The sequence below is a fragment of the Haliotis cracherodii genome, unplaced genomic scaffold (genome assembly GCF_022045235.1).
Source record: "Haliotis cracherodii isolate W230 unplaced genomic scaffold, xgHalCrac1.p SCAF_7, whole genome shotgun sequence".
Taxonomy (NCBI): Eukaryota; Metazoa; Mollusca; class Gastropoda; order Lepetellida; family Haliotidae; genus Haliotis; species Haliotis cracherodii.
The window spans coordinates 15,444,156-15,472,093 of NW_027266330.1; the positions used below are offsets into that span (position 1 = coordinate 15,444,156).

A 27,938-nucleotide genomic window follows, 5' to 3' on the forward strand; every position below is an offset into this window, starting at 1 on the left:
ACAATAATAATAGCTTATAGTGCAGAACAAAAGGATCACCACAATGACTTTGTCAATATAAGTATTAGTGTATAACATCTTTGAAAAATAATTACAAACATCAACAGCCAAACATTCACGCATTGACAACCCTCCTACTTCAAATCTCCTCAAGCAAATATACCACTCAACACTTGAAAGGGACACTGAGATGTCCATACTGTGATGACTCGCAACAACTCATTGAACTGAGTATTTATGTTTAATCAACGTGAACAAGGTTGCACATGCTTCAGTTCCATGGCAATCTGAATACTGTTTGTATGACAACACATCCCAGCAATCAGTCACGTCCAGGCCCCACCTGGATACTCCTTATCCCTATCAAAGGTTGAGTGGTATATATTCCACACCTGGAAGTTGGTATCATCTTGTCTGGGCTTGGCTGCATGCATACCACTATGATCGGTCCCTTGTACAAATCTTCAGTACCGTCAAACAACGGCTGGTAGTCGGATGTTTATTCAGAGATACTAACCCCTATTTAACGCAACATGAAACATGAGGAATTTCGGGGATATCTGAGGTCTAAAATTATTAATCGGGTAGGAGGGTTTTTTTTTTTTGGAAATCATGTGTTGCTTCCTACAAAAAATATCCCCTAAATCTTTTTGTTCAGTATATATACTGGTATCTAGTAGAGGTCATAACTGACACCAAGGACCCACATTTCTAAAAACTGGAACAAAATTGAGAATGAGCCTCATAGCGGACATGTTTCATTCTGAAAGATGACCTCTGAAAGTGCTGACCTTACGACATATGCACAACAGATTCAACATCAACAGGGAGGTCAACTAGCATATGGAAGTACAGGAAAGACTGTGCGGAGATTCTGCCACCCCTGATGGAGGCACTGGGCAATCTGGTCTACAGAAATGATCATGAATGGGCCACAACATTAGAATCACCAATGTCACGACTACAGTAAGGCAGCGTGGAGTGAGTGAGTGAGTGAGTGAGTATGGTTTTACACCGCTTTTAGCAATATTCCAGCAATATCATGGCGGGGGACACCAGAAATGGGCTTCACAAGGCAGCGTGGAAACGGTGGAGCCTGGAGCAGGCAAACCAGTGGTTGATATAGAATAAGATGAAGGCCATTTACAGCAGGAAGTGCATCTCAATTTCAAATCCATGACCACAGGTTTCTGGTAGGGTTGGGTCGAGTCCAAATTTAGGTACCCAACCCCCTATTATCCGACCCTACCCGGGTACCCACTGTAGGTCTCCATAGTTGGGAACAAAATTTCTGATTGGGAGTTGTTTTACCGCAGCCCTGGCAAAAACTATTTAGATACATGTATCAATCGATCAGATCACGACCCATTGAAGTTGAATGAAGCTTTATCTTTACTCAAACATATACAAGTCAAAAGGAATGTGGTCATCGTCAGAAAGAAATGCAAACACTAGCCACTTGTAGTGTAACCACTGAGCTATAGTGAGTTTTTGTCATTAAATGATATATCACGTGACTGACCACGGGTCAGGGCAGTCCTGTGGGGACCCGGGTCCTACGCAGGACCCATCCCAGCCCTAGTTTCTGACATGCCAAGGGGACGCAACTCTGTACAACGAATTGAGCACCTGAGACAAGAGAGTCACCCATGTTCTTGGGAAAATGTAGGTCCAATAGGCATGAGAGAAGGAACTAAACAGTGTTGTACATTGATTAAAAACAGTATTCCTGTGACATCATCGCACTCCAGATCAGCATTAGGATTGAAACAAGCCCCCAAACAAGCAGGTTGGAAACAGCTTGATCCTCCCAAACTGACTTCCAACCCAGTTATAACTCCCTGCTTTGCAGTTGCAGTGGCCATAAAATTTATGAGTCCCGTGATGGGATTCGAAACAGGGACCTTCAGATTCAAGGTCGGACGATTTGTCCACATGACCAAAGAGGTTAACCCGTCAGCAAGTCGACAAGGTAAGGATGTCATCTCTGGGATGGCTCCACGCCCTGCTACATACTCCCCGACAACATAATAGTAGGGAACTGAGACTTGTTTTGCGAAAACTTACTATGAACGTGTTCAGCGCCACAATGGGCGCCTATGGGCGCATTTGTATCACATTCTGTCATATAAATTTTTGTCACCTTAGTTTTGTTTTGAGCCCGGTTTGAATGACATGACACTAAATATACACATCCAGTCTAATTGTACTGTCTGTTTATGAATTACACATCGATATCAACAGTACTCATCTCCACTGATGCATGTGGGTGCAAATACAAGAGCATCTTGTTGGACACATACTTCCATGTCGTATTGATTAGGAAAACATCTTTTCCAAGCTAAAACATCATTCACAACAGTCTTGTGATTCTTGTAATCACATCCAGGGCTCGCTTGGATGAAGCTGCAATTTTGAACTATGCCGATTTTCAGAAGAAGAAACATTTTGACTGGTAGTTGATTTCAAGCTCATGTGTGTTTGTTTGTTGTTTAACGCTGCACTGTAGCTATACGAGGGTGGCCAGTAAATAATCAAGTCTGGACCAGACAATCCAGTGACTGATACAGTGAGCAACGATGTATCCCATCAGGCATGATGGCGGTGATCCACCCTGTCAGCGAGTCTGACCACCCATCATTTGGTCACCTCTCACGGCCAGAGTAGGTTTCTAGGACCAATGCTAACCTGGATTTCCCAAGAGAATTTAGTGCTGAGTTGGTAGTAAGAAAGATGGCGCTGCGTATGTCACTTCCAAACCAAAACTAAGGAGGCGGATAGGCCCAAGGTATTGTATCGCAAAAAAAAAAATGTTCCAGAAAATGATTGAAAAAATTCATTATTCTTCATACTGCTGAAAAGAAAGAAATTGTCTGCCACAATAAATACATTGTTGCTCGTTGTTTTAAATTAAAAAAATATTTTGTATTGCAGCTGTGGCTCAACAAATATCCAGTCTCCATACAGTGAGCGAGTTTAGTTTTACTCCGCTTTTAGCAATATTCCAGCAATATCACGGCGGGGGACACCAGAAATAGGCTTCACACATTGTACCCATGTCGGGATTCGAACCCGGTTCTTCGGTGTGACGAGCGAATGCCTTCACCACTAGGCTACCCGACCACTCCATACAAAATCCCAGCCCTAAAGAGTATCAAAAGGTCAAACCACAATGCAAACACTTGGGATGATCCAGATCTTTGGATTTTCAGCATCTGTGAAGTCTTCACGTAATGCAAAGCATGAAATAGGACAGTAAAACCTAGGTATCACAAAATATACTCTCTTAAATCTTATCACACATTTATGACAATGGTCAGATCATTCAGACTTCCTGGCAAAGCAAAGCAGTTATTGACAACATGCAGTTATTTCCTATAAATACAAAACATACTTTTTCAAAAGATATTGGCTATGTGATACAACAAACTCGAACCAATCACAGGATGGCCAAAAACATTGAAATAATGCATACATAGAAATGAGAATAATTGAAACAGTGAGGCGTGTATGAACATGATGAGTATAAGTGAGTGAGTTGGGTTTAACGCCGCTTTTAACAGTATTCCAGTTATATCACAGCGTGTCAGCTTAATGTGGGAGGAAAGCCCGAAGTGATGCAGGTCTCAGACGTTTACCACTTCGGTGAAACCCACGAGAAGGGTTATGGTGCTGACAAACCTAGAAAAACAATCGGGGTGAACCAGGATTCGAACCCACAATCAGAGGTTTCAGGTGTGCCCAAGGGACGCAACCCTGCATAGCAAATTGCGGCGCCTTAGACTAGTAAGCCACCCGTGCCCCCTGATGAATTCTACATGGACAGAGGCAAATGATAAAGGGAGTCTTTGAGTCATATTAAAACACTTTCAGTGCCTTCATCCCGCCTGTCTTGTCCAGACCATCATGGTCACAGACAAATTAGTTTTCATTACTTGGTTTGTGTGATAGAATCGTTTGATAGAACAATCGTCTTTCCTTACAATCAAATTTCTTCCCATCCAAAGAGCAAAAGTTGATTAGACTAGCTCCTCACAGCGATATCCTGTTCGCGGAGCTCTCTATCGCCACCAGTCGTAGCTCCCCAGTGTGATAGGTGGCTACAACCATGGTTGGACTTGAACTCACAACCAACTGACCGTTCTGTTTACATACAAGTCATGACGACCCTGAATACTCTTACCCCTGCTAAATTATTTTCTTTGTTTGTCAATTTGAATTTCTATTTCATAAAGTTATCATATAATTGGTATAGTAAGAATGTAGGAGAGAAGTTGGTTGATTTTCCATTAGTCTGCAATCTCGAACTAATCCGATCACACGAACAAAAAGGTTAATTCATCTGGGAAACATGGTCAGTCGTAATCCTTTCCAAACTTAACTGCAATGGCATTCCCAAAGACATAAACAAAACATTTAGGGTTAGAAGGCAAATTTCAAGATTCTTGTAATGGCCGCATCCACACTGGGGGAAGCGATGTTACCGAGAGTGTGATGAATGTGTCACACACTGGGAAGGAGCTTGTTGATTTGACAAGCTCCTCACAGTAATAGTCCGTTCGGTCAAAACTCCCCACTGTGATAGGTGGCCCCCATCCACGCTTGGAGTTCAACTCACAACAGAATGACCGTTATGTTTACAAACAAGACTTTAAGTGACGACTGTCGTGACACCGAATACACTTACTGCTGATAAATTACTTTCTTTGTTTGTCAATTTGAATTTCTATTTCATTAAAACTATCATCTTTAATTGCTAAAGTAAGAATGCAAGGGAGAAGTCTGCAATCTCGATCTAATCTGATTATTAAAACAACAAAGTACATTCATCTGGAAAACATTGTCAGTCGTAAACCTTTTCAAAATGAAATATGATGGCATTCTCAAAGACATAAACAAAAGTATAAACGTTACTACACATGGGGTTAGAGGGCAAATTTCAAGATTCTTGTAATGGCCGCACCCACACTGGTGGCAGCGATGTTACCGAGAGTGTTATGAATGTGTCCCTCACTGGGGAGGAGCTTGTTGATTTGAGTGAAAGGGGAAGTAACTCTAAACAGCATGGACTTCCATTTCGTTTCATGAAAGTTTCATCCAACCAAATTAATATGAGATAACTATCAAAATATGTTGAAGCAATTTTACATTAATATTTATTAGGACTCTCATCCACTGGTTATGAAATCAAAATCTTCCGAAAAATAAGGAAAAAGAAACACGCAGGCCACCTGCCACAGGTTAGCGAGATGTGATTCGTAACACCTTACAAGGCCACACAAGACATTTAGACAAACATATGTCATGAAATGACAAACTTTCATTGAGAAAATATCCTAAAGCATGCAAAAGTATTTCCTTTTGCGTATTTACCTCTTGTTTACACTGGTTGTACAGCTCCAGGTGCTGTGGTCAAAGCCTTATGGAGAGCGATACGATATAAAGATATAAAGTCATGCACCTCACTGTTGTTGTAGTAGCATATCTATATAATTATGCAAAACAATATTTAAAGCGCACAGAAAGGCATCAGACCAATCTGTTCTGATTTCAGAACAAATCGCATTAGTTCACAAACAAGAGAAAAGTGCAGTCATGTGATATGCAAATTAGCCTGAGGCAGTGGTATAATGTTAAGTCATCACTGCGCCGGAGTGTGGGTGAGTGAGTGAGTTGGGTTTAACGCCGCTTTTAACAGTATTCCAGTTATAACATGGCATGTCAGCTTAATGTGGGAGGAAAGCCCGAAGTGATGCAGGTCTTAGACGTTTACCACTTCGATGAAACCCATGAGCACGAGTATGGTGCTGACAAACCTAGAAACATAATTGGGGCGAACCAGGATTCGAACCCACAATCATCAGTTTCTGGCGTGACCAAGGGCCCAACTCTGCACAGGGAATCACAGCACCTTAGACAACTGGGCGACCCGTGCCCCTCAGAGTGTGGGCAAAACCATGCTTCAAAACCCCTCCACTGAATTGGGCACATTACACACTCTCTGCAAACATAACCAGTATTTTTAACCACATGTTCAGTTAGCTGAGCTATTGTCTTTTCGCAAGCCTAAATTCTACCTAAAATGATGTTGAAAGACAAGTTAGGTGTAGCAGACCCAAAAGATTTTGGCGCAGAATGTTTGCATTAAATATACATAAATTAACAACCATAGGGTAAGCAAGAACAAAGTATGTTAACAATTACTTTTAACAAACAAGCAACACACCTTCTTTTCACGTGTTTTATCTAACGTCTTTAAAGACATAAAGGGCTCATCACAGACCAATATGAAATCCTCCGATTCTATTGTATGCCTGGTTATGAAGCATTATCATAGCAGGGGCACGAAGAACCAGCTCTACAATGGGATTCAAACCCATGACAGCAGGCAAGAGTTTAACCACACCCCCATACCTTTTAATAAGCAACAAATCTCAAACTGGTTTTCCAGCAGACATACATATGAATTTGTGCCCCCAATAATGTCAGAGAATGTTTGGCAATTCAGTAAACGAATTGTGTAAACAAATCATCATTCCACCATTTGTACACACATTTCAGTTAAAAATAAATATTTATTCTTTGATCAGGAACTAGCTGTAACATCAAGAATTTGATCAATGATCGAACAGCAACAAACGCGAGTTCACATTTCAAAAACTATTTTAGCAGTCTGTTACAAATTTGGTATAAAAAATGTAAAAACTGTCAGGTTGCATTGCTACGCCGCCCAGTATAAAATCAAGGAAAAATGTCATAGCATTTGTGTTTGCCATGGGCAACGTTTCACATGTATATGTTTGAGACAATGTATTCGAACAGGGTTATTGAGGGATAGCCATCAATATCACCTCTTTTCTCCATCTCTTCGCTAATCATATTGCAGTAACCTTTGACCTCTGACATCAGTCGTCCCACCGTCCAGCCTAGTGATTGGATGACAGCCACTATCTCATCAAACTGCAGGCAGAAACAACAACAAAAACATTAAATCTAACGTTCACATTTGTCCACAAAACAAGAAAATTGTTACAAAATGGTGAGGCCTACACGAAATAGAGATTTGACATAGCAAAATGGATCATACTTATTTCAACACAAACACCCACAAAAAGCAGGGCTCAATTTAAGGAAGACCGCCTCCGTGATCTAGTGGTAGAGCGTCCGCCCGGAGAGAGGAAGGTCCGAGGTTCGATCCCCGACCGCGTCATACCAAAAGACGTTAAAAGATGGTACTTGTTACCCTGTCTGGTGTTCAGCATTAAGGGGCTAAAACAAGGACTGGCTGTCAGTCAGTATACTGTGTCTGAGTGGGGTATTCATGTTAAACTGCGGCATGGTATCTCAGTGAGCTAGCACTAGAAATCGGCATCAGTCCGGACTAGTACAAGCAGCCACACAAACACACACACGTACATGCACGTTGCTATATAGGTGCGATAATCTTGGACGCCACGATAAAAAACATTTCACCTCACCTTACCACCTCAATTTAAGGAACATAATTTAACTTGCACCCGGTGCATATTAACATGAAAACCAAGTTGCACCAGGCAAAACCAGGTTGCAAGCTGGTCCCATAAATTTATCACAGCTGAAACAAAGCCCGTCTGCTGTAGGTGTCACATGAATTAATGACATATTGCCGTAAAATGCCATAGGAACATGTGTACACAATCTTGAGATAGCCACAGTTTGATGACGTCAAAACATGACAAGTTACACGAAACACAGGGATTAGTGATGTAGTATGGTAAATAAACTTTAGAGGTATTGAGCATGTTGAGTGTGTTCAAAGACAGATCTTGTGTGGACAAGTAAGTGAGCGAGTGAGTTGGGTTTAACGCCGCTTTAACATTATTCCAGTTATATCACGGCATGTCAGCTTAATGTGGGAGGAAAGCCCAAGGTGATGCAGGTCTCACCAAACCCACGGGCACGGGTATGGTGCTGACAAACCTAGAAATCAGTGAACCTATAATCGTGGCGAACCGGGATTCAAACCCACAATCATTGGTTTCTGGCGGGCTAAGGGACGCAACTCTGCACAGCGAATCGCGGTGCCTTAGACTACTGGGCCACCCGTGCCCCCGTGGACAAGTAAGGGTTAGTCAGACACATAGTTGAAATATTTTCACATGCCCTTGGTGCCTGTACACATAATCATAAGCATTTTTTAATTCTTTTCTGTTGCATCCCGTGGGACGCACCAAAATATTCACTGTACCAAATTCTTGACAAGAAAAGGGGGCACGGGTGGCCCAGTCGTCTAAGGCACAGCAATTCGCTGTGCAGAGTTGCGTCCCTTGGGCACGCCAGAAACCTATGATTGTTGGTTCAAATTCCGGTTCGCCATGATTATGTTTCTAGGTTTGTCAGCACCATACCCATGCTAGTGGGTTTCACCGAAGTGGTAAACGTCCGAGACCTGCATCACTTCGGGCTTTCCTCCCGCTTCAAGCTGACACACCATGATATAACTGGAATACTGTTAAAAGCGGCGTTAAACCCAACTCACTCACTCACTCTTGACAAGAAATATCAAAATCCTGTTAATAAAGTTAATCTTACAATACATTGGTAGTACACTACACCATTTTATTACTTTACAGGACCCACATATTTCTTAAGGAAATTAATTATTGGGGGACCCCTGGACCCCTATATTTGAAGTTGAGTGAGTGAGTATGGTTTTACGTCCCTTTTTAGCAATATTCCAGCAATATCACGGCGGGGGACACCAGAAATGGGCTTCACACATTGTACCCATGTCAGGAATCGAACGCTTTAACCACTAGGCTACCCGACCGTCCCTATTTGTAGGTGAAGGTAACACCCTCGTATTGTCTCACCTGTATCAAGCGCCCATCGTTAAAGGTGTAGTAGTGCAGCCCAGGTGCCTTGACGAGGCTGGCGGCCATCCACTGGAGGAGGGACTTGAGTTGAGGGTCTCCGCCAAAGGCCCCACATCCCCAGTTGCCAGACGAGATCGGCAGCCCCCGGGATTTGAGCCGACTCTGTAACCACAGGAACTAACAGTCAGTTCGTTTCAGTTTTGTTTGAATGTTTGTTTCTATGGTTACTGCTCAGTTAGTCCTGCACCATGACTGTGGAATTTATATTTTTTAGGTATTTTATTTTACTAAAAGCCTTGCCAAGTCTAGATCAAAGTAACCAAGTCTAGTTTTCTTGATTCCACAAAACAGCAGAAGAGGAAAGGTTCTTTCGAAAAAATATTTTTATTATTTAAAGACATGTTTTCATTGAATGCTCATCCAAAGGGGGACTTTCACAATTTGTTCATCGTTGTTGAGGTCTCATTTTTATTTTTAGTTGGTTTACAGAAATGTCAAAGGTCTTCAGGTCAGCAGTGATCATGGTGAGAAAAATATTTTTTAAACATATAATATATATTTATATTGTTTTCTCAGTATTTTGAGGATCCATAAACCAAAACAAAGGCCCAAGTAGTATTAATATGAGCCTGCCTTTTACACAAGTTATTTAAGATTATTTGCAATGAATTCCCCATTCTCTTCTACTCATTTAGGCCTATAAAGCAACATGCATTTAGGTCTAGGGTTGTCCTTAAACACAATAAACTGTGTCTACTGATTATCAGTGATTAACCTGAATGGAAAGTATGGAAGCATGTTTAGAGTTATCCACATCTTGACCGGATCATATAGATGTTACATCTACACACAAATAGAATAGAATGAATACATAGCATGCCCACATATTTATCTTTCAAACACTGAAATTATACCAGGACGTAATGCCACAAGCTTAGAAGAGAGAAAATCAAATAAAAATAGCTTTAATTTATCTTTATTAACTTAAAAAACGAAAAGATGAAACTCCTAAAGCTAAAAAAACAACTGGTTCCCGTGCCTTAAACTGGTCTTAGTGCTAAGATTGAAGCAATTAAAGTAAGACTTGAGTCTGTTTTAACATAACAACCAATCAGAGACCTCATATCATTGAGTAATGGACATCTTAACACCACTTGATTTGAAAGCATGACTCTCACTGGTCAGTAAAGTTTCATTGCAGAATGCTTCTGGTTACTGGTGCATTAACAATTTGCTCATGTATTTAATTCTCATAGGAATTGTGGGAAGACAAGCCTATTAGCAAGACAAACCTATGAGCACAATTTTAGGCTCAAAATCGTAACTATTACCAAGAATTCACCCAAACCATAATAATTAGCATCTCTGCACATTCTATATTGTTCCCAAATATTTAAAACATATTTAAAACAGCTTTAAGACACTTTGCAAGACAATAAGTCGGTGTCCTAAAAATAATGTGAGAGGTTGCTTTACCTTGCATTTGGAGTGCTTCTGCAGAACGTCCATGGCTTCCTTCAGGAGCTGTCCAGAGAGAGTGTCGGCAAACTCCTCTACATGAGCAAACGGGACATCCAGGGCGTCAGTGAAGTCAGGTTGATCAGCCGAACTGTCACCCACAACCTTGGAAGAGTTGGAGATGACGCTGGAGACTTCGTCAAAAGACATCCCCTGTAAACTCTCCAGCGCTGAACGTATCACAGCTGTAGCCAGCTCGTCTGCATACGAATGAACGCGCTGCGACCCTGCTAGCTCCTCTCGCTCCATATCAATACGGGCATCTCTGTAGATGATGTTCACTGCCTGGTTGAGGATGTCATTAGCAAACATGTCCGCGAAGTCTTCAATCTCATCAACACTGTGATAATACCCTGACCGGTACAGCTCTTCTTGACACTCCGTCCCAACCTTCTTTGGAAGAGGAAACCAATATTCTGTTTCAGAACTTTCTGAATGAGTCAGTTTGTCTCGCCCCTTGCGAGACCCCTTGGACCTAATACTATGACGGGGACTGGACGGCTGGCAGAAGCTGCTGTTGAGGAGCTCATTCTCTAGATTAGCCAGAGTCGTGTCTCGGAAGCCACTCAGGCTGCTCCGCCGAGACCCTGTCGTGCTGGTGCTTGTCTGAGCGCCCATGAGCAACAACGGCGGCACGGTGGTGTCAGCCTTCATCAGCTCCTCTGCAAACTTGGACAGGATGGGATCTTTGAATCCACAGGAACTCCTTCTGCGAGAGGTCGGAAAGCTGCTCCATGAACCCCTTCGAGACGACTCTCCTCTCACCCTTTCCAGATCGTCATCCGTCCGGGAGATCTTCCTCCTCTTGTCCTCGTCCATGGAAACTAGTTTATTGGAATTGTAAGCCTGAAGGGAAAGTTCCACGCTTATATGACAAGGCTCACTGCTACGTCGCTCATAGCTCTTAATGTGCCGTCTGTCCTCGACATTCAGGAATGCTTTAGTTAACATCTCGCGACTTAGTTTCTTTGTAAGAACCCCAACGTTTGGTAGACCAGCACGAGACATTTTTTCCGATTCCTCGGGTTTGACTACTTTCACAGGATCCTTACCATCGCTCACACTGGACAAGGTATCAGTCAATCCTTTGAAAGACCCTCTGGTGCCAAGACTACGAATGCTTGTGTTCCTCCCATTGATGCTATGGTTGCCTGGACTTGTAGCTGCTAGAGATTCAAGGTGGGTGGGGAGGGTTTGAAACACATGGTCAACAATTATTGCAGCAGCTGCATGATAATCAACCTTGATCTCAAAGTCATTTGGAATAATCTTGTCTAATTTACTTGGAATGCTGCAGCCTGTTTCTTCCCCCTGGTCAGGCTTTGGGGTGGAGGACCGAGTATCACAGGATAATGACTGAATGTTTTGTACCTCTATCACAGAACCGGATATACGACCATCAGAGGGTAATGTGCAACCTGCAGAGGACCTCCTGTCAGAAACACAATCATCAGAAGGATTCTCTTCATGGAGATCTTCAGAGTGCCTCTTATCAGTAGTACACCCTTCAGAGAGCCTCCTGTCTGAAGTAAACCCTTCAGAGAGCCTCCTGTCTGAAAAAGAGTCTTCAGAAGGCTTCCTATCAAAAGCACAACCCTCAGAGGGCCTCCTGTCAGAAGAAGAGTCTTCAGAGGTCCTTCTGCCTGACACTGACAAAGAGCAACTGGAGGAGAAGGAGGCTGAGGAATTGTTATGGGATGAGCTTGAGGAGGGGGGTTCAGCAGATTGAGTAGATGTGGCGGCTGTGGGCGGGTCGTCATGAGCAGGAGAGTTAGGCAGCTCCTCCCCAGCCAGTTCCTGAGACACATGGAGGAAGACCTGCTGCACGATCTGGTCAGCGTACCACTCGTACATACGGTCAGTTGGAAGATCTTGATGGGAAGGTAGGGGGCTAGGTAGGGGAGATAAGGCAAGTTGGACCACATCCTGGAAGGCGGCAGGGAGAGTTGCATCCAGTAGGGACTGGGCATAGTGTTGTAGGAGTGGTGGAGGTTCTTCAGTGTCTTCTTCACAGTCAGACACTGACGCAGGCACATCGTCTACTTCAATGTCGATCGATGGATCGGGGCGGAGAGCACATGGCTTGACGGCGTTATCGGGAGGAGCTAGATGGCTGAACATCTGCATCCCTGGAATGGGAGATGAGTGAGTGAGTGAGTGAGTGAGTGAGTGAGTGAGTGAGTGAGTGAGTGAGTGAGTGAGTGAGTGAGTGAGTGAGTGAGTGAGTGAGTGAGTGTTTTCCCCATTCACTGTACCCATGGAGCATCTGTACAAATCAATCAGGTCATAAAAGAATGGTCTTTCCATCATGGGCAATTGGTGAGTGAGTTAGATTAATGCCGATTTGGTCAGTATTCATGTATGTCAACCTAATGTGGGAGGAAAAATTGCATCTCCTTATCAGACAGGGTATGTCCGCCCGGAATCCCCATAGGGTGGACCAGCATCGGTTGGGGGACCTATTCTAATCAAGAATCCCCATAGAGTGGACCAGCATGGGTTGGGGGACCTATTCTAATCCAGGTTCCTCATAGAGTGGACCAGCATGGGTTGTTGGGGGACCTATTCTAATCTGGAATCCCCATAAAGTGGACCAGCATGGGTTGGGGGACCTATTCTAATCCAGAATCCCCATAGAGTGGACCAGCATGGGTTGTTTGGGGACCTATTCTTATCTGGAATCCCCATAGAGTGGACCAGCATGTGTTGGGGGACCTATTCTAACCTGGAATCCCCATAGAATGGACCAGTATGGGTTGGGGGACCTATTCTAACCTGGAATCCCCATAGAGTGGACCAGTATGGGTTGGGGGACCTATTCTAACCTGGAATCCCCATAGAGTGGAACAGCATGGGTTGGGGGACCTATTCTAACCTGGAATCCCCATAGAGTGGAACAGCATGGGTTGGACCATATAGGGTGGAACAGCATAGGATGCTGGGGACCTATTTCAACCTTGAATCCCTATGGTACGACCAGCATAGGTTGATGGAGACCTATTTTAACCTTGAATCCTCATGGTAAGACCAGCATAGGTTGATGGAGACCTATTTTAACCTGTAACCCCCATGGCATGACCAGCATAGGTAGATGGAGACCTATTTTAACCTTGAATCCTCATGGTAGGACCAGCATAGGTTGATGGAGACCTATTCCAACCTGTAACCCCCATGGTACGACCAGCATGGGTTGATGGAGACCTATTCTAACCTGTAATCCCCATGGCACGACCAGCATAGGTTGATGGAGACCTATTTTAACCTATAATCCCCACGGTACAGCCAGCATAGGTTGATGGAGACCTATTATAAACTTGAATCCCTATGGTACAGCCAGCATAGGTTGATGGAGACCTATTCTAACCTGTAACCCCCATGGCACGACCAGCATAGGTTGATGGAGACCTATTCTAACCTGTAATCCCCATGGTACAGCCGGCATAGGTTGATGGAGACCTATTATAAACTTGAATCCCTATGGTACAGCCAGCATAGGTTAATGGAGACCTATTCTAACCTGTAACCCCCATGGCACGACCAGCATAGGTAGATGGAGACCTATTTTAACCTGTAATCCCCATGGTACAGCCAGCATAGGTTGATGGAGACGTATTATAAACTTGAATCCCCGTGGTACGACCAGCATAGGTTGATGGAGACCTATTCTAACCTGTAACCCCCATGGCACGACCAGCATAGGTTGATGGAGACCTATTTTAACCTGTAATCCCCATGGTACAGCCGGCATAGGTTGATGGAGACCTATTATAAACTTGAATCCCTATGGTACAGACAGCATAGGTTGATGGAGACCTATTCTAACCTGTAACCCCCATGGCATGACTAGCATAGGTTGATGGAGACCTATTATAAACTTGAATCCCTATGGTACAGCCAGCATGGGTTGATGGAGACCTATTCTAACCTGTAACCCCCATGGCATGACTAGCATAGGTTGATGGAGACCTATTATAAACTTGAATCCCTATGGTACAGCCAGCATGGGTTGATGGAGACCTATTCTAACCTGTAACCCCCATGGCATGACTAGCATAGGTTGATGGAGACCTATTATAAACTTGAATCCCTATGGTACAGCCAGCATGGGTTGATGGAGACCTATTCTAACCTGTAACCCCCATGGCATGACTAGCATAGGTTGATGGAGACCTATTATAAACTTGAATCCCTATGGTACAGCCAGCATGGGTTGATGGAGACCTATTCTAACCTGTAACCCCCATGGCATGACCAGCATAGGTTGATGGAGACCTATTATAAACTTGAATCCCCATGGTACAGCCAGCATGGGTTGATGGAGACCTATTCTAACCTGTAACCCCCATGGCATGACTAGCATAGGTTGATGGAGACCTATTATAAACTTGAATCCCTATGGTACAGCCAGCATGGGTTGATGGAGACCTATTCTAACCCGTAACCCCCATGGCATGACTAGCATAGGTTGATGGAGACCTATTATAAACTTGAATCCCTATGGTACAGCCAGCATGGGTTGATGGAGACCTATTCTAACCTGTAACCCCCATGGCATGACCAGCATAGGTTGATGGAGACCTATTATAAACTTGAATCCCCATGGTACAGCCAGCATAGGTTGATGGAGACCTATTATAAACTTGAATCCCTATGGTACGACCAGCATGGGTTGATGGAGACCTATTCTAACCTGTAACCCCCATGGCATGACTAGCATAGGTTGATGGAGACCTATTTTAACCTGTAATCCCCATGGTACAGCCGGCATAGGTTGATGGAGACCTATTATAAACTTGAATCCCTATGGTACAGACAGCATAGGTTGATGGAGACCTATTCTAACCTGTAACCCCCATGGCATGACTAGCATAGGTTGATGGAGACCTATTATAAACTTGAATCCCTATGGTACAGCCAGCATGGGTTGATGGAGACCTATTCTAACCTGTAACCCCCATGGCATGACTAGCATAGGTTGATGGAGACCTATTATAAACTTGAATCCCTATGGTACAGCCAGTATGGGTTGATGGAGACCTATTCTAACCTGTAACCCCCATGGCATGACTAGCATAGGTTGATGGAGACCTATTATAAACTTGAATCCCTATGGTACAGCCAGCATGGGTTGATGGAGACCTATTCTAACCTGTAACCCCCATGGCATGACCAGCATAGGTTGATGGAGACCTATTATAAACTTGAATCCCCATGGTACAGCCAGCATAGGTTGATGGAGACCTATTATAAACTTGAATCACTATGGTACAGCCAGCATAGGTTGATGGAGACCTATTCTAACCTGTAACCCCCATCCCCCATGGCATGACCAGCATAGGTTGATGGAGACCTATTTTAACCTGTAATCCCCATGGTACCACCAGCATAGGTTGATGGAGACCTATTTTAACCTGTAATCCCCACTGGTGATACAAGACGTGAAACACCAGAACGTACCTGGCATCATCTGAGCTGCTGTGGAGGTGCCTTCTTGCATCAAACAGGCCACCAACTTGGTAGCAAAATCAGCTATCCCAGCCTGGCCCGTCTCCTCCTCGATAGTGCTGTGCCTATTCTTTTCATTCTTCAAGTAAGACTCATAAATTTCTTCTAAATCTGAACTCAGGTCGGAACTATGTTTTGTGCTCGAACTACTTCTCCGCGAAACATCACTCAAGTTGGAGCTCCGCCTCCGGAAATTGGACAACCAATCAGCATAATCTACATCCAACAGATCACTACTTCCATTGGGAGGCTGGGGTGGGATAGTTCGGGAAACCTGGTTATGGTTTCTATCACAGGAACTGCCAGGATCATTGCTAGCATCTGATTGGTTCACTTCAGGAATGCTTAAATCTGATTGGCTAATACTGCCACTACTGGATTTTGATTGGTCAGATTCTTTGGTTTCTTCTCCTGACTTGTGTTTGTCTACCGATTCCTTTACAGCCTGGTGCATAGCTTGTGACAATAATGTCACCACAAAATTAGACAAACGCCTTTTTCCTCCATCTGAAAGAAGACAAAATATAACTTTAAAATGTTTAATATTAGACCCTCAAAAATAATTGTGTTTCTGGTAAACTGTTTGATTCATTATCTAAAGGGGACTGTGGTCCACAGTTAAGGCATCATTTCCTATCTAAATTTGGACTTGGTAAATCATCCATGTGTGTTTGTTTGTTTGTTGTTTAACGCAGCACTCAGCAATATTCCAGCTGTATGATCGCCGCATGTAAATAATCAAGCCTGGACCATACAATCCAGTGATTGATATCATGAGCACTGATCCATGCAATTGCGATACAATGACATGCATCAACCATGGCCACATGTAAATAATCAAGTCTGGACCATACAATCCAGTGATTGTTATTATGAACGATGATCCATGCCATTACGGTTTGTTGACATGAACCAAATCACCGAGCCTGACCACCTTGGCCCACTTGCACAAAACGATCTTAGCGCTAAGACTATTGTAAGCCAATGGTAAAGTATGGGAGTTACGTGGATCTTAGCGCTAAGACTATTGTAAGCCAATGGTAAAGTATGGGAGTTACGTGGATCTTAGCGCTAAGACTATTGTAAGCCAATGGTAAAGTATGGGAGTTACGTGGATCTTAGCGCTAAGACTATTGTAAGCCAATGGTAAAGTATGGGAGTTACGTGGATCTTAGCGCTAAGACTATTGTAAGCCTATGCTTAAGTATGGGAGTTATGTGGATCTTAGCGCTAAGATCGCTTTGTGCAAGTGGGCCTTGATCTATTAAGGCCCCCCTTTGATCAGCATTAGTTGCTAGAGAATCTAGCCCAGAATCCTGCTGGGTCCTAAGATGAGTAATACTGAGGTTTCCCCTGATTGCTCATGCTGTGCAGTGATCACTTAATTCTCCTACCTTCTTCTGTAGGGCTTTGGACTGCAGTGTGATATTCCTCGTCTGTGGATGTGTTGAGGCCATGAGATGACATACTAAGCCGAGATGACGTGTCCAGGTCGGCCCCACCCACATCACAGAACCCAACCACAGCCTTGTTTAACTCCCGCATCACACAGCTCTCTGTGTACTGACGGAACTTGTCGTGCTTGAAGGGAGTGGCATCTATTGCACATAGCGTCCTTTTCACGTTTCCCCACTCATCTATCTGGGAAAGGGGAAAGTGTCATCAGGACGGCTGTAATCTGGAAAAGTCCTAACCTGACATCTATCCCCGGGAACTGTTCCCAAAGGAAAACAGCCACCCTCCCCACTGATAATATAGTGAGTGATAAGATTTGGTTTAGTGCTGCTTTGAACAGTATTTCTGTTACATTACAGTGTCAGCTTATTGTCTGATGAAAGAGGAAAGTCTCATATGAGGCAGGTCTTAGAATTTGTTTGTTTGTTGTTTAACGCCGCACTCAGTAATATTCCAGCTATATGACGGCGGTCGGTAAATAATAATCAAATCTGGACCAGACAATCCAGTGATTGATAACATGAGCATCGATACACGCCATTTTGATACGATGACATGCATCAACCAAGTCAGCGAGTCTGACCACCCAATCACGTTAGTCACCTCTTACGACAAGCATAGTCGCCTTTATGGCAAGCACCCACAACCCTAGGGTTCTGGCACAAGACACAACTCTGCACAACAAACTGAAGCACATTTGACGATAAGAAATAGCAAGAATAACTTTAGAAATGTCTTGTCAATTAAAGGGAGGTAATTTGTTTGAAATTGTTAACCCTGGCCTCCTGTCTAAAACAATCATATTCTTAAAACCAAAACAAATCTGGTTTGGACTAATTTCATTTCTGGAGCTCACCTCTGTATCATCCCTGTAGTCGCCAACATACTCCAGTCCTGAGGCGTAGCCGCTGTGTTGGGAGAACTGCTCGAAGCCACTGATCAGGATGGCCTCGTTGTCCTCCATGTTCTCCATAAACAACATGGACGCTATCAGCTCAGGACACGTACAGAACCTGATTTCCTCCTGCACCACAAAACATAACAAGACAAGACATAAACAAAAACATAATATGCTTTGTATTACCATTGTTTGAATTTCTTAGAAGATGACGGAAGAGAAAGTAAACACGATTTATGGACAACAACTTCTTTAATGTACTATTATAGCATAGGCATTTCTTAGAAGTTGAAGGATGATGAAGTAGACACACACAAAATGTGTCTTCTTTGCATATTACAGTGAGTGAGTTGGGTTCAATGCCGCTTTTAACTGTTTTCCAGTTATATCGTGGCGTGTCAGATATGTGGGAGGAAAGCCCGAATGATGCAGGTCTCAGACGTTTACCACTTCGGTGAAACCCACGAGCACGGTTATGGTGCAGACAAACCTAGAAACATAATCGGGTGAACCAGGATTCGAACCCACATTCATAGGTTTCTTGCGTGCCCAAGGGACAAAACTCTGCAACGCGAATCGACTGGGCCACCCGTGCCTCCTTGCATATTACAACTCCAATAGACACCAGAAAGGCAGACTCAATGTACAGTTTGTAAATAGCGCAACGTCTAATCTCAGTTAGACCATAACAAATTATGTATTAGATTTTTATACTTGCCCAAACTCAATAGTGGTATTTTGTTAAATTTAATTGATCAGAAGGTCAACACAAACTTATGTAAATTTTCCAAATAAAACACAAACAAATCAATGTAGAGGTACTGTATGTCACTGGTAACAGGGCCAATAAAGATGAATGCTGATTTTTACTTAATGGCAATGTTGAAATACCTCAGAATTTCTAGAGAGAAAAAACATGATTTTTCCCCCCAATTTGCCTGAACTTAGTTTAGAATCCTAGAAAAATCCCTGACACAGCGATTTTAGTCATGAGTGGGTACTTGGGTTAATAAGAGTGAGTGAGTGAGTATGGTTTTAGGCCTTTTTTAAACAATAATCCAGCAATATCACGGCGGGGGACACCAGAAATGGGCTTCATTGTAAGATTATGCAGGTGGTCTGGTAGCGGTTGTAAAATCGTGATTGACGATTGAATTATCCCAGGTAATCTGTCATCTGTCTATTTTTTGTTTTCTTCTGCCCGAAATTCTGAGCTAATTTAACGTTGCAATAAAGTAAAACAAATAAAATCCTAGATATTTTTTACATTTGTATACTTATCCTGCATTACTTCTTAATGCATATTACTACTTGGTCTTGACAGAGAAAAGAGCTGTGTGAAGATTTTGTTTAAAGAAATGTTCCAACTAGCTGAGAGGCAAACCCTACCTCATCATTGTCGTACGCTTGCAAGTGTATAGTTTTGTCATTGTATGTTGTCTTACATTTTTCGTAATCTTGTTTTCATAAACCAATGTAGTAGGAAATAAAATTATAGCATATATAATCGGGGGGGTTTGCATTGTGATTTTACACTGCTTCATTGCAGATAACATGCCATCCTGTTCAAAATGCCGGCGTAATATGCTGGCGTGGGATCCCCACCCTGTGTGCTTAAACTGAACATCTCCATGCCTCCAGTCTTTTCGATGTAAAGACAAGATGCAGGATAAGTAAAAAAATATAAGCATTAAAGCCCCTTCCTCTTTACTGGTCTTGTTTTTAGTGATATACTTGGTTGGTTGGTTTGTTGTTTAACGCCACACTCAGCAATATTCCAGCTATATGATGGCTGTCTGTACCAGACAATCCAGTGATTGACATCATGAGCATCGATCAGCGCAGTTGGGATCTATGACATGTATCAACCAAGTTAGCCAGCCTGACCACCCGATCCTTTTAGTTGCCTTTTACGACAAGCATAGTCGCATGGGTTGCTGAAGACCTATTCTACCCCGGAACCTTCACGGGTCTTCAGTGATATACAGCTACCTAATGATAATAATCATATTAACATGAGCTGGGGACGACTATCAGTCTGTGAGCAGGTGTAGATAAACCTCTGTGCATGTTCCCTCATGTCTCTACTTGATGATATAGGATCACGTCCGTCAACACCTACATGCATACATGTCTTCAACACTTTCTTCAAAAGAAACGTATATGTATAAAGCAAACTGCCTCCAACCTCAAAGTTTTAAAGATTTATATGAAAATCTAATGATTAATTTATTATGACTTCAGGTGTTTCATATAGCAAGAATAAGCTAGGCTGTCAAGATTAAATTTGCAGACAAGAAATGAGTTGGTTTTTTTGGTGCGTTTTTTAACTGTTAATTCTAAGTTTGAAATGAGTTGTTAGGATAAGCATACCTGTACACGACCACGACCAAGCACTCCACCTCCTATGGATCTGTTCGCAAAATCAACCTGAAAGAAAACATACATTTCTGTATAATGTTTGTGTGTGTGTGTGTGTGTGTGTGTATATATATATATATATATATATATATATCTATATATATATATATATATATATATATGCAAATGTTGAAAGAAAGACAAAAGCAAATTACACTTATGTAAAACCCAAGCCCTGACTAGTATAAGGTGTGGTGTAATGGGGTTTATCGTCGCATCCAAGATTATTGCACTTATATAGCGACGTGCATGTACTTGTGTGTGTGTGTGGCTGCTGTACTAGGCCGGACTGATTTATAGTGCTAGCCCACTGAGATACCATCCTGCAGTTTAACATAAATACCCCACTCAGACGGTATACTGACTCCGAGCCGACCAGTCCTTGTTTTAGCCCCTTAATGCCGAGCGCCAGACGGAGTAACAACAAGTATCATCTTTTAACATCGTTAGGTATGACACGACCGGGGCAGAAGTTTTGACTGCATGTAACAACTACCTCAATTGCTTCACTCCCAAGATCTTCAATGAAGCCATCAGTGTGGATGAACATGGAGCAGAGCTCAGCATCTGATGACGTCACATCTTCCGTAGTCAGCAGCATCTCCGTGTCTATCACCTGCACACAAAACAACAGTCAGAGCTCAGCATCTGATGACGTCACATCTTCCATAGTCAACAGCATCTCCGTGTCTATCACCTGCACATAAAACAACAGTCAGAGCTCAGCATCTGATGACGTCACATCTCCCATAGTCGGCAGCAGTGTTTCCACACTAGGATCGAAAGAGAAAGAAAGAAATGCAAAGCATGAGATAGGATAAGTTACAAATTGGCCTATATGGTTCTGACAAATCAAGAATCCAAACAGGTGTGAACCTGAGATTTGACCTATTACCATGGGATCCTGGCATGGCTAAGGGATGCAACTCTTCACATCTTATACAACTATGCCAGACCAAGGATAATAACTGTGACAAATCTGGGGATTCAAACCCATGACCAACGTATCTTCACACAGCTAAGGGAGGCAACTCTACACACCAGCTGTTCAAACCTATTAAAAGCTCAAGTTCAAGATAACATCAATAATAGAGCATGATAAGTTAAAATCTGACAACAATACCTGTCTAGCGTAGGTGACGTTTCCTGTCAATGCTATACCAGGCTCAGTCACTCTTTCAAAGTAGTTCAAGATACACCGCATCTTAGCATTCTGTGATGACCTGAAATATTTTAACATATTTTTACATAAATTACAAAAGCGAAAAGGCGAAACAAGGATTAGGATTTGTGTCATAGGACTTGTGAGGAACTGAGGAAAAGACTGAAAGTTAGGACATACCAATTACATATCAATTTGTTCCTCCATAAGCATATGATAAATTTTGTTTGTTTGTTGTTTAACGCAGCACTCAGCAATATTCCAGCCATATGACGGTGGTCAAAAAATAATTGCGTCTAGACCACACAATCCAGTGACTGACATCATGAGCATGCGTCAACCATGTCAGCGAACATGACCACACGATCCTGTTAGTCACCTCTTACGACAAGCATAGTCGCCTTTTACAGCAAGCATGGGTTGCTGGTGAGTGAGTGAGTGAGTGGGTGAGAGAGAGTGAGTGAGTGAGTGAGTGTGCTTTTAAGCCGCTTTTAGCAATATTCTGGCAAAGGACAATATAAATGGGCTTCACACTTATACCCATGTAGAGAATCGAACACGGGTCTTTGGTGTCACAAGCAAATGCTGTGACCACTAGGCTACCCACCACCCCATGGGTTAGACATGACTTACATTGGGAGCTGTTTAAAGAAGTTGGTGAAGTTGATGACATTGAGCTTGGTCCATCGACTCCTCTCTCTCTCCGGGAATAGACACAGGAAGGAGCAGGCCAAGATGGCTGCCACACATCTCTTGGAAAGTATACTACTGCCACCTGAGAACACACACACACAAAACTGTCAATGTTTTCACTTTCTTAAATGTGCACTTCCAAGAGTTACTTTGTATTTTGTAAATGACATACAATACTTCTTCTTTTGGGAGATGACATCATAGGGATTTATTGAGGATTCCAAGCAAAGTGCCCTCGGCAGACAGATTGAGAAAAATGGGTAACGTATTCGACGTAATAAGCGCCCTGCTCTAATAAGCGCCCACAGCGATATTTGCTAATATATTGGCTAGTGAACAATCCCAATTAGCATCCTTCCTTCCGATGGATCAATGTACACAAGACTTATTTATTCGTGTATAATACGCACTTGTGTGTTATATGCACCCTTAATCACTGGCAAATAAAGATTGCATGTAATGCAATAATATAAAACAGCATTAAAACCTGTTCCTATTTATTGATCTCTTATAAGTGAATACAGGGCATCACACATTGTACCCATGTGGGGAATCGAACATGGGTCTTCAGTGTGACGAGTCAATGCCTAAACCACTAGGCTACCCCACCGCCCTGGACATGATGGAGAAAAAAACGGGAAAAAAATTGGCATGGTTAGCCAATCACTTGCCAGCAACTGAACCACATGCAATCAATTTGTTAAACTCTGAATGAATACCGTAATTTAACGTAATAAGCGCCCCGCTCTTAAAAGCGCCCACAGCGATATTTCCTAATACATTTACATTGGCTAGTGAACAATCCTATTTAGCACCCCTTCCAACTGATCAAAGTACTCAAGACTTATTTATTCATGTATAATATGTTCTTAATTATGGGAAATTAAATTCTGGTAAATATATCTGTCGTATATAAACATTACAGGCTGTCAGCATAAACCACAGAATTTACGATCTTTCAACTCTGTTATTTTTCACCAAAATAATATTCTGATAAGAGCCCCATTTTTCTAATTTCGAGAGTGCCCTGGGCGCTTATTATGTCGAATATGGTAAGCATAATGAAGGGATATGGTAGTTGCAGCTAGATATAATCGTAGTCTTCCCAATGTTAAAGGTCTTCCCTAGGTCAGTAGTGTTTGCTGATATGTTATTATAAATATATTATTCAAGCGAGTATTGATATAAGTGAGTCACTGACTGTTTGTAGATATGAAACTCACACATTTACCAAAGACATATAACATCAATGACACTCACATTTCTGTTGTTCGCTGAATGTGAAATCTGACGGTATCAACTTCTCAGACTCAATGACTAGATCACAGATTCCAGGAATCACCGTAAACAGAAACTTATCATTTTCTTCTTCTGTTGCTTTCTTAATAAATTTCCAAACGCCGAACCATATGCAGGACTGGTCAATCTTGCTCCGTTTGTCCCTTTTTGACCTGGTCTTGTTCACCAAGCTATTTGATGAGTTTTGTAGTCCACCGTCATACAGAACCGTGTCATGGTTTGTGACATATACGAGCTGCACATGCCGCACGATATCTTCAGCATCAAAGGCCTCTGATAAACAGTTTTCTTTGAGTTCGTTCAGAAGGACCTTGACCTCCTGCCAGTTTGGGAGGTCAAAGGGGAAGATTGGACGGCTGAGATTCATGCTTTTGCTGTTAACAGCCTCTGAAGTTTATGAAAAATAACATTGGTCAGGATGTTACAACATATCACTGCAATTATTAATTGCAATACATATCAATACGATCTAGACATGCTGGATGAACCAGTGTCTTGAATTAATTATTTCAAATAAAATGCATTGTCAGCATAGGTTAACAGAGATGAGTTTACATTAGAAATATATTCCTGCAATATCACAGTGGGGAACACCAGAAATGGCTTTATACACTATGTCCCCATCTGGGGAATCAACCCAGACCTCCACCATGAAGAGCCAACACATTAACCTCTAGACTACCCAACTGGCCTGTCACAACAAGTATGTAGAAAACAAGTGGAACAGGAAATATTATGTATCATAATCAAACAAAACAGATACTAAATTTATATAATATATAATATAATACTAAACATCCTACATATCATTTTAAGAGCAGTAAAAAAGTGTACCCACCAAACATGCTGAATTAGTCAGCTGAACAAACATATAAAATAGAGAAATATGCTATTTATGTGAGCAAGAGAGAGAAGATTCTATGTTTAATGGTTTTTCAGAAGAAGAGGTTGGCAAGAAGGCTCCCTAAAATGTGCTGCAGCACAAGTTTGCCCGTCTGAGACTAGGAAAATTCAGACTTGTACTAGTGACATTTCCTCGTGGGCTACCACTTTTACCATTAGCGTAGGTAGATGGCAGAGCATTGTTGCCACTGGTTTGCAGACCAATGAAAATCGAAATTAATTTCTAACTTTTTCCATGTTTTCAAAGTGAACTAACAAGATCTGTATTCAACAATTCCATCAAAAAGGTTTTATTGTATCATCATAATAACTTGTAGTGATAGCTGCATGATCATATCAATCATCATCAAGATAATTCGGTTCTTATATCAATACAGGGTTTTTCCAATTATGACAATTCTTTACAGATTACATACAATCATGACAAGCACAAGTATACATTAATTGTTTTAAACATGGCGCCTTGAATAAACGCAGGGTCTCGATGAAATGCCAGATAGATATTTATGCACTGGATTCACTACATTACAATCTTTGCAATAAACGCTGGGTGTAAAGACTGTCTGAAAGAAATACACGTCCGAGCATTTAATCGAGGAAATGGTATTTTTGAATATTGAGCAACATGAGCAAAGATGTCAAAGGATATCAAATATTTGTCCATTAAAAATCTTTGATAAAACTAGAAACTGTGCTGTAATTTATCATTTAGAGTACACAAACCAGATCTGAAGACAGAAGCAAACTATTACTTATAGGCCTACAGTAGAAAAGCCAAACCATGTTTTTCTCGTTCCGAAATCGTGAAAAGGCTGTGGAGCCTCCTCCCCTTGTATTTCCGGCGATTGTTCATAATAAACCTCGACCTACTGAACCACTACAGATTCAGGCGTATCGAACTATTACTCTTTCTTATCGCTGATGGGTTTATATGTGTGTAGACTGTCAGCATGTTGTGCAACACAGCAGATATGTCAAACGCCTGGCGGAAGACTTGGTTGAGAGCTAAGCCTAGCGACAACAACTCACAAGGTCAAAGTTAAACACACAGAACAAACACAAGTCGAGGAAAGCATGTGTCACAAATAAGGCCACAGCTAAACTGTACCGTGTTGTTTGGGTTATTCATCATCATTTTTACCTCTTCGTTAGATGGGTGTTAGAATGATTGAGTTTTGTTTTTCGTCAGTCGAGAAAAAATTGTCAACAACACAAAACGTGAGAACAAAATCTACCTTTCTAATCGTGTTCATATTTGGCAAAATGCATTTTGGGTTGTAAGCAAGAATTTTCTATGGCTGACTGGTTACATTGTTGTTTCGATATTTGATAATTACCCTCAATTAATGTTGATAATGCAAAACAGGAACTTTCAACCTTTTTCGTCCATGTTTGTTGTCATATGCGCACGCACTTGTTCTCTGGAAGGGAGGCAACTCTAATGATACGCCAAATATGCGACTGCACCGCTCACGATATAGATCAAGTCGGGTCGCGGTAACTTCGTAACCCTCAAAATGAGAAATTTCAAAACACAAATAGAAAGTGATGAAGCATATTTACAATATGTTTGCCACTACAAATAATGTTTACAACTGTCGAAAAGAGGGTCGTTTTAATGGGGAGTTATTTATATTAGGGGGCATGTTGTTGTTTTTTATTTAAACAATGGGTAATCCTCAAACCCTGAACCGAAGTGAGTGAGTTAAAATTTAACGTCGCATCGGCATTATTTCAGCCATATAGCGACTCTAAACCTAAGTGGCGAACATATTGAAAAGTACCCAACTTGACTAAAATCCAAACGGAACAGCATAGAACGCTATGCAAATGTAAATGCATAGATATTTTATTTGAATATACAAGAATAACATCAGGGCTAGGGCTGGGACAGGTAACTGGGGTACCCGGGTACCCACAGGACTACCCGGACCCGTGGTTAGTCATGTGATATATTTTGTATGACATTAACAATAAAAGTTCATGGTTACACTCTATAAGTACAAGTCGCTAATGTTCGCATTTCTTTCTGACTATGCACACATCCCTTCTGATTTTTATATGTTAGATAAGGACATATCTAAATACTTTATGCCAGGGCTCCAGTACAAAAACTTCCCAATCGAACATTTTGTACCCAACTTGAGACCTACAGTGGGTACCCGGGTAGGGTCGGGTAATAGGGGGTCAGGTACCCAGGTAGTAAATTTAGACTCGTCCCAGCCTTAATCAAGACTTTACCTGAGACCATAATCTCTGCCGGTGCCACGGACCTATACGAGTCGGTGTCGGTACTAATAGTTCGGGATACTGCTTGCTGTAACAGGCGACTATGCTTGTCGTAAGAGGCAACTAACGGGATCGGGTGGTCAGGCTCGCTGACTTGGCTGATGCATGTCATCGTATCCCAATTGCGTGGATCGATGCTCATGAAATTAATCACTGGATTGTCTGGTACAGACTCGATTATTTACAGACCGCCGTCATATAGCTGGAATATTGCTGAGTACGGCGTTAAACAACAAACAGACAAAAATAAAAACGTCCAGGATACACTGATTCAGTTAACTTAACTGGCGGAGATGTGGTCAAAAAAAGTGTAAAGATATTCGCTTCGGTCCGGTAATTTCACAAAATTAAGCAATGTAATATGGCAATAAAAATATGTAATGTTTGATTGTATATTGATTATAAGTTGCATGTGAATGGAATTCAGAATGCTTGGTGTTATGAATGTGGATGCAATGATTGCATTAGGATAAAAATAAAATAAACGAACGCTTGGAAATATGAAATAGGGTTCCGAAGGTTTTTCCTTTGGGGTCTACGAAATTACCAGGGTTACGAAATTACCAGGGTTACGACATTGCATACATTCAAATCTATCCGACCCTAGCTAAAATATCGAAGTTGGCAAAAAGAGTACCTGGCGAAATAGGACCGTATCATGTTTGTTGTTTTGTGATTTTGTATGAATAAAATTAAAACATTCATGTTAGTATGTCATATCATTCTAATGAACTCTTCTTCATTCAAAAACCCTGGAATGTAAGGATTTGTCAATATTGGAAAAATACTGTGAAACATTCCCATAATAAATAAAAGAACCTTAAGCATTGATTACCAATAGGGAAAGAATGCTAACAAAATATACCACGAGATCACAGTGTTTGTAAAATGATTGAGCAGACGGTTGTTTGATATATAAGATTTGCAAAAAAATACAAAT

The 27,938-nt window shown here is 41.9% G+C and overlaps 1 protein-coding gene across 1 annotated transcript; it reads right to left on the reverse strand.

The window, feature by feature from the left end:
- Positions 1 to 679: 679 nt before the first annotated feature.
- Positions 680 to 26,104, reverse strand: LOC139448531 (serine-rich adhesin for platelets-like). Its single transcript, XM_071230086.1, has 12 exons — positions 26,047 to 26,104; positions 23,768 to 24,193; positions 22,448 to 22,589; positions 21,776 to 21,875; positions 21,149 to 21,268; positions 20,605 to 20,661; positions 18,190 to 18,357; positions 17,273 to 17,519; positions 15,831 to 16,385; positions 10,332 to 12,502; positions 8,853 to 9,017; positions 680 to 6,960 (listed from the first exon to the last, which is right to left on the reverse strand). The coding sequence occupies exons 2-12, from the start codon at positions 24,171 to 24,173 to the stop codon at positions 6,787 to 6,789; spliced, it is 4,305 nt and encodes a 1,434-aa protein (XP_071086187.1). The 5' UTR covers positions 24,174 to 24,193; positions 26,047 to 26,104; the 3' UTR covers positions 680 to 6,786.
- Positions 26,105 to 27,938: the final 1,834 nt, after the last annotated feature.